The following is an 8,681-nucleotide window of genomic DNA, read 5'->3' on the forward strand; positions in this document are numbered from 1 at the left end:
TTTAGATGAAGGTTTATAGAGCAAATTAGTTTGTTATTAAACAATTAATACACATATTGTTTTGTGACATTGGTTGCCAACCCCATGACATGTCAACACTCTCCCCTTCTCGACCTTGGGTTCCCCATTACCAACTTTCCTGTCCCCTCCGCCTTCTCGTCCTTGCCCCTGGGCTGGTGTGCCCATTTAGTCTCGTTTTCTTTTATAGGCCTGTCTAATCTTTGGCTGAAGGGTTAACCTCAGGAGTGACTTTATTACTGAGCTGTAAGGGTGTCTGGGGACTATGAAAATTTCTGTATCTTTGATTTTAACTGGTAGGAGTAGAAATGTAGAATGTGGATAGCTCTATATTGATATATATATATTTACTTTTTGAATATTTATCTTTGTTTTTGACAGAAAAATTGAGCTCCCCTAAGAAAGTTGTTACATCACCAGGAAAAATTCCTCCGCCTTCACCAAAAAGTAGTGGACCAAAGCGAGCACTCCCTCCTAAAACTTTGGCAAATTATTTTAAAGTGTCTTCTAAACCAAAAAATAGTGAAGAAATAGGAGCACTTCAGGAACATAATAAAGGTAAGACATTACATTGACAGAATGAATTCAATATATTTTCGTTTTGGTGACCCTGATACGTAAAAATATGAATATATTTCATGAGATTGTATAGCTATTTATTAAATCTTAGCTACACTGAAGGTCCTATATATAGGAGTCCTGATATTTTGTTTCAGTTTTGATAAGTGATTTCAGTTTGAGCTTAATCTGTAAAACTATCCAATGTTCTATTAACAGTTGATTTTACCTAAATATTAATATTCTGTTTATGCAGGAATCAAAAAGTCTTTTGAACAGAAACAAATTACTCAGACTAAATCCACAAATACAACTGATTCAAACAGAGAATTTGGAGTGGAGGAACCCAACAGGAAAAATGCAACATCTCTTATTCTTTTTGAGGAGGTAGGCTTATAGATATTTCATGATAAAGCCTATTTTAAGATTACAAGTAATGGTTTCCTAAAAAGGATTGTGAAATAGTTAAGAAAGTCAGGAATATTTCTATTTGAAATTAAAGCAATTGAAACTGACAACCATAGAAGAATTTTTTCAGGAAGAAGACAAATGCAATTTGAAGTTACTAATTATTGTCCAGTAATTATTAAATTAATTCTGACTCATACCTATCCAGTTAAACCCATTAAGACCCATTGCTGTCGAGTTGAATTCCAACTCATAGCAACCCTAAAGGACAGAGTAGAACTACCCCATTGGGTTTCCAAGACTATAATCTTTATGGAAGCAGACTGCCACATCTGTTTCTCATGGAGTGGCTGGTGGGTTCGAACTGCCAGCCTTTCAGTTAGCACCTGAGCCCTTAACCACTGTGCTATGAGGGCTCCTTATATCCAGTTAAAGGTGGCCACGTTTCTTTGGTTTTAATATTTGATCATTTATATTAACTCTTTTTTATAGTGTAAGACATTGTGAACTTTCAGCATGGGCTGAATTCACACTGTTGGTAAATTTTGTCTCTAACAGACAAATGGTCTGTGTACTATGTGTACATGACTGATACCCACTAAGTCTCTTGTTACTCAGTACATTAATATTCTTACAAACGGTTTGTAGGTTGATGTAATTTTCGACGAAGATGCTGGGTTTTTGAATGCAATCAAAACATTCATGGCAACAACTAAAAGACCTGTAATCCTTACTACAAGTGGTAGGTAACAATGATTTTAATACAATTAGTTACTTTTGATTAAAGTATTTTGGAAAAGCATTCAATTTTAGTTAGAAATGTTCCTTTGGAAGTCAATAAATTAAACTTTTTTTTCCTTTGAAATTAGGAGACTCCTAGATCATTTTTTTCAAATTTGCAATTGATTTTTCACCTTTGAGGACTTAGTTAATATCTTACCTTGCTAGTATCAATGACCTTTTAAAAATGAGTACTACTGTGGCTCACTGTATTGGGTGTTAGAGATTTAGGAAGCCAACAATAGCCTAGAATGCAGACAGAGATTTATGGACTAGCCAATAACAGGATTTTGGTAGGTAACATATCAGATCCTTCTTGCTTTTTCCTCACACCTATAATTACACCACCAAACCTCCTCTACTACTATGCCACCATTTGCAGCTTTGGCCAAAATTTTTTATGGAACACAATCTTTCTGTAGTTCCTTAATATTGAACTTCCTTCTTAGTCATTCCTTCACCCCTGATAGCATTTCCATATGTATTGTTGCATATATTAGCTAAAGTAAACCATCATCAGCCTAATATAATTGGTCTACCTCCCCAAGAATTAGTATTCAATGTTTAATTTTTAAAACTCATATAATTTAATTTTTTTTATTACAGATATTTATTACAAATATTCAGTAGGATATCTCTGCTATGGATTTCTATAGAAAAATATGTTTGTAGTAGAGTCCACTTACAATTTAATGGCCCATTTCACGCTTAGTGATTGTACTTTGAAATAATGATAAAAATCTTATTAATTACAAGTCAGGTAGTAACTTAATTAAAAGATCAGAGTTACTTTAGGTTAAGGTAGAAAGTCAATTTCTTTTTTTCTTTTTTTTATCGTGCTTTAGATGAAGGTTTACAGAGCAAATTAGTTTCTCATTAAACAAGTAATACACATATTGCTTTGTGACATTGGTTGCCAACCCCGCAACGTGTCAACACTCTCCCCTTCTCAACCTTGGTTTCCCCATTTCCATTTGTCCAGCTTTCCTGTCCCCTCCTGCCTTCTCGTCCTTGCCTCTGGGCTGGTGCGCCCATTGAGTCTTGTATACATAGTTGAACTATGTGTATTATTGTTTGTTTTATGGGCTTGTCTAATCTTTGACTAAAGGGTGAACCTCAGGAGTGACTTCAGTATTAAGTTAAAAGGGTGTCCGGGGGTATCATGACCATTCTTGTGCAAGTCTTTTTGTGAACATCTATTTTCATTTGAAAGTCAATTTCTTAAGTATTCATGATTTTCATGATACTGCATTTTCATTAATGATGAAATATAGAATATATTTCTATGGAAATACATTTCTATAGAAAAAGTATAACTGGGAAAAGTGATTTCAGTGGTTTTAATGTAAAAAAAAAAATGTTTTTTTTTCTATAGATCCAACATTTAGTTTAATGTTTGATGGATGCTTTGAAGAAATCAAATTTAATACTCCTTCCCTAGTAAGTTCTGAATTTTGATGATCATAAGTTATATATCACAATTATATAAAAGATAGTTTATTATAGTATTCAGTTACAGTTTAAAATGTGGTTACTAAGTGGTATGTTAATATTTTTGATCTTGGGAAACTTCTGATTATTATATTTCCTTTTTTGCTTTTAAAAAAGATTTTTTTTCAAATTAAAATACTTTTGACTAGACTCCAGTAAGTGTTCATTCAGGGTATTTTCATGGTAATGTACTTTATTGAGGTAAAATTTACATATAGTTTAAGTACACTGATCTTAAGTTAGTGTATTATGTGTTATCATATGTAAACACCCATGTAATCATCACCCAGAGCAAAATTTAGAAGATTTCCACCAACTCCAAAAGTTTCCTTGGGCCTCTTTTTAGTCAGCAAACACCCCCCACTATTCCGATGTATATCACATAGATTAGTTTTGTCTATTTCTGAAATTTCATATAATAGGACACAAACATTACATGCCGTTTTTCTGTGTGTCTGGCTTCTTTTGATCCGCATAGTGTTTTTTAGTTTTATCCATGCTGTTCTGTCAGTGGTTACCTAGGTTTGTGGGAATTAAGGAGGAATGGGGAGTGACTGCTTATCGGCATGGGATTTCTTTTTTGAAGTGGTGAAAATGTTCTAGAATTAGATAGTGATAATGGTTGCATAACTGTGAATATACTAAAACCATTGAATTATACACTTTAAATAGGTAAAATTTATGGTATATGAATTATATCTCATTACAGCTATTATATTTTTAAAAAAATATGACTAGTCTGGATTGAGATGTGCTAAAGTATAATATAAATACCAGATGAAAGACTTTGTACAAAAAAATAATGTCAATATATCCCACTGGTGATGTTTTATATTGATTACATCTTAAAATAATATTTTGGATATACTGGATTAAATAACCTAAGGAAAATTAATTTCACCTGTTTCTTTTTTTTAGTATGGCTACTGTGAAATTTAAATTTCATGTGTAGCTTGCATTTTTGGCTTGCATTATATATATTTTTTTTATTGTACTTCAGGTGAAGGCTTATGGAACAAATAGTTTCTCATGAAACAGTAGTACACATATTCTTTTATGACATTGGTTAACAACCCCACAACATGTCAACCCTCTCCCTTCTCGACCTTTTGTTTTTTTTGGTGAAAATATACATAGCCAAAGGTACACTATTTCAAAAATTTCTACATGCACAGTTCAGTGAGATCAACTACGCTCTTCCAGTTGTGCTGCTGTTCTCACTTTAGATGAAGGCTTACAGAACAAAATACTTCTCATTTAACAGTTAGTACACATGTTGCCCTATGACAATGGTTAACAACCTCACAACACATCAACACTATCCTTACTCAACCTTGGGTTCCCTATTACCAGCTTTCCTGTCCCCTTCTGCCTTCTGGCCCTTGTCCTTGGACTGCTGTACCTCATTAGTCCCATTTGGTTTTATGGGGCTGTCCACTCCCCGGCTGAATGGTGAACCTCTGAAATGACTTCACCACTGAGTTTAACGGGTGTCTGGGGGCCATTCTCTCGGGGTTTCTCCAGTCTCCTTTAGGCCAGTAAATCTGGTCTTTTTTTTTGTGAGTTAGAATTTTGTTCTACATCCTTTTCCAGCTCTGTCCAGAACCCTCTGTTGTGATCCTGGTCAGAGCAGTCAGTGGTGGTAGCCGGGCACCATCTAGCTCTACTGGACTCAGTCCAGTGGAGGCCATGGTAGCTGTGGTCCATTAGTCGTTCGGACTAATCTTTTCCTTGTATCCTGTTCTCTTCATTCTCCCTTGCTCCTGAAGGGATGAGACCAGTGGAGTATGTTAGATGGCCGCTCACAGGCTTTTAAGACCCCAGACGCTACTCACCAAGGTAGAATGTAGAACATTGTCTTTATAAACTGTGTTATTGGCTTGCATTATATTTTTATTAAACAGCACTCACTGCTCTAGAATCTAAATCTTCTTCATTCATTTTTTTTAAATAATATTTTACTGTGTTTTAGGTGAAAGTTTACACAGCAAATCAAGTTCCTCTTTAACAATTTTTATATAAATTAGTTCCATGCCATTGGTTACAATTTTTACTATGTGTCAGCATTCTCATTATTTCCATTCTGTCTGTTACCATTGATCTAACTTCCCCTCCTTGCCCTCTCATCTTCACTTTTGGGTAAATGTTGACTGTTTGGTCTCATATAGTTAATTGTTTAAGGGAGCACATTCTCATGGGTGATATTATTTTATAAGCCAATCTGTTATTTGACTGAAAAGTGACCTGCAGAAATAGTCTCAATTCCAAATTCAAAGGTTATCTTAGGGTGATAGTCTTGGAGGTTCTTCTAGTCTCTATTGGTCCAATAGGTCTGGCCTTTTTTAGGAATTTGAGTTTTGTTCTACATTTTTCTCCCATTCTATCCAGGACCTTCTATTGTGTCCCTGGTCAGAATGGTTGGTAGCGGTAGCTGGGCATTGTCTAGTTTTTTGGTCTCAGGTTAGAAGAGGTTATGGTTCGTGTGGGTTATTAGTCCCATGGACTACTTTCTTCTTTGAACCTTTGAGTTCCTTCATTCTCTTTTGCTCCATATGAGTAGAGACCAGTAGTTGTGTCTTAGATGGCTACTTGCAAGCTTTTAAGACCTCAGACACTACTCACCAAACTATAATGTAGAACATGATCTTTCTTATGCCAATTGACTAAGTTTCCTTCATTCTTGCTAAATTCTCTTATTAGTTCTAGTAGTTGTTTTGTTGGTTTCTTAGGGTGTTCTATGTACACAATCATATCATCTGCAAATAGAGAGTTTTATTTTTTCCCTTTGATTTTCCTGTCTTTTTTTTGTTTTTTCTTTTTATTGCCATTTTTCATTGGCGAGGACCTGCAGTACAATGTTAAATAGAAGTAGTAAGAGTGCTAAGAGTCCTTAGCTTGTGCCTAATCTTAGAGGAACAGCATCTGGTGTTTTACCATTGAGTAATGGTGTTAACAGTATGTAGTTTAGTTCTTTTTTATAATTTCTGTTTCTCTGCTAAGATTTTCTATTTGTTCATTTATTATGAGCATATTTTCCTTAAGCTGCTCTTAAACTCCTTGTCTGCCAGTTCCAGCATCTTGGTTATCTTGTGATCAATCTTGTCTCTGACGTACTGATTATTTTTCCTGTTTCCTTGTATGGCTTAGATTTTTATTCTGGGCATTGTGAATTATGTGTAGTAGAGATTCTGGATTCTATATGTTCCTCTGAAACAGTATTCTCCTGCCATGGGTAGCAGCTTTACGCATGCACACTTCAGGGTTTGTTGTTCTACTTTTATTGTAGAATCTCTGTCTTTCTTTTTCTGGTACCTTCCCTCTCACTTTCCAGCTGCTGCAGTCATCCCAAACTCTTGTCCTCTGGTTCTTCAAGCCAGTAACTCTGTGAGTTTCTGTCTGAGTTTTAGCCATCTCTTCTGCAGCCTGTCCTCAGTCAAAAAGCAATTTAAAAAAAGCGGGGTGGGGGTGGGGATGGTATTTACCCAGTGCCATTCCCTTTCTCCAAAGTGTTGATTTCCCTCCGGTTTTAGTCTGCTTTTAGTCACTCTTTGGTGCCTTTAGGTAGTTGTTTTTTCTCTTCTTTTTTTCTTAAAGTTGATTAGAGAGTTCATAGTAATCATCACTGGGAGGGTTTGTCTGATAGGAGCTACTCCTATGTTATCAGAAATAGAATTCCTAGTTTGGAACAGAAGTGTGTAGGACTAATATGTATCTACCTATGTAATAAACGAGACATTTCATAGGGGAAAATTTTTTACTGCCTTGTTTACTATAAAATAAAAATCCTAGTACTCTTGTGAAATGTAAATACAATTTTATTTATGTTTTAGTTTTTCAAGATAAAAAACTTCCCATAAACAACAATGGGAAGACAACTGTATGATTAAGCAGATTTACGATTTACTTAGGGATTTAAAAATGTCTCGTTGGTATATAAGTAATATAGCAGTATTAATGGAACACCAAATAAAATGGAAAAAAAAATTCACTGAATTACCCTTATCAAATCAAATGTTTTTTCTGCCTTCTATTTCTTATTTATATACATTTGTAATTTTATGCATGTACTGATATAATTTTAACTGGTTTTTTAAAAAGCATATAAAAAAACAAAAAAACCAAACCCCTTGCCATCGAGTTGATTCTGACTCATAGGAACCTTATAGGACAGAGTAGAACTGCCCCATATGGTTTCCAAGGAACGGCTGGTGGATTTGAACTGCCATCCTTTTGGTTAGCAGCCAAACTCTTAACCACTGCGCCACCAGGGCTCCATAAGTATATTTATTATAATATTCACATTTATAATTTTAATGACTGTAAAATATTCCATAAAGCTGTACCATAACTTAATCCTAAGGAATTTTCTCAAGGTTCATAAAACTGCCTCCCGTGTTCAAGTTGGAGAATCTCTTATAAAAATTTCCTGCTGTTTTAGACTGTATACAAATACTAAAAGAATATATAAATCCTTTTAATTTGATGGCATATTTCTTTATATTTTCCTAGAGCAGTTTCATTCTCTTGAAGAGCTTTAAGATATTGTGAATTTTAGCAAAATTTGTTTCAGTTTTAGATATTGTTCATGTGCATTATTGCTGCATTTCTATTAACTCTACTACTAACCATGTTTCTCTCTTTTTTTAAAGCTTAATGTTGCCAGCTACCTACAGATGATCTGCTTGACCGAGAATTTTAGAACTGATGTAAAAGACTTTGTCACCTTTCTAACTGCAAACACTTGTGATATCAGAAAAAGTATCCTTTACTTACAATTCTGGATTAAAAGTGGAGGTGGATTTTTAGAAGAAAGGCCATTATCGCTTTGTGGTAGGTTAATCTGCTGTAAAATAAATTTCTATAATGGGGCACTATCTTAAAATTTATGCTATACCAAAATATTTGACAAATCATTAACCTGAGCATCCAATTATCACATTAATATTCAAAATAAATGTATATACATCAACTTTCGATAGAATTCTTTTTTTATTGTACTTTAGGTGAAGGTTTACAGAGCAAATTAGTTTGTCATAGCCAAAAAATTTTTCCCAGTTTGTAGGCTGTCTTTTTACTCTTTTGGTGATGTCTTTTGATGAGCGTAAGTGTTTTTGATTTTTAGGAGCTCCCATTTATCTAGTCTCTCTTCTGGTGCTTGTGCATTGTTACTTATGGTTTGTATTCTGTTTATGCCATGTATTAGGGCTCCTAGCGTTGTCTCTATTTTTTCTTCCATGATCTGTATTGTTTTCGATTTTATATTTCGGTCTTTGATCCATTTGGAGTTAGTTTTTGTGTATGATGTGAGGTATGGGTCTTGTTTCATTTTTTTGCAGATGGATATCCAGTTATGCCAGCACCATTTGTTAAAGAGACTGTCTTTTCCCCAATTAATGGACTTTGGGCCTTTGTCAAATATCAGCTGC

The 8,681-nt window shown here is 34.5% G+C and overlaps 1 protein-coding gene across 1 annotated transcript in view; it reads left to right on the forward strand.

Annotated features, from left to right (window-relative positions):
* ATAD5 (ATPase family AAA domain containing 5) overlaps positions 1-8,681 on the forward strand; it is a 49,136-nt gene that overhangs the window by 31,397 nt on the left and 9,058 nt on the right. The window contains exons 15-19 of the mRNA XM_004385396.2: positions 400-576; positions 833-963; positions 1,633-1,726; positions 3,140-3,204; positions 7,905-8,085. Of these exons, the coding sequence (XP_004385453.1) occupies positions 400-576; positions 833-963; positions 1,633-1,726; positions 3,140-3,204; positions 7,905-8,085 (648 nt within the window). The remainder of the gene's footprint in view (positions 1-399; positions 577-832; positions 964-1,632; positions 1,727-3,139; positions 3,205-7,904; positions 8,086-8,681) is intronic.

The sequence above is a fragment of the Trichechus manatus genome, unplaced genomic scaffold, assembly GCF_000243295.1.
Source record: "Trichechus manatus latirostris isolate Lorelei unplaced genomic scaffold, TriManLat1.0 scaffold00138, whole genome shotgun sequence".
NCBI lineage: Eukaryota > Metazoa > Chordata > Mammalia > Sirenia > Trichechidae > Trichechus > Trichechus manatus.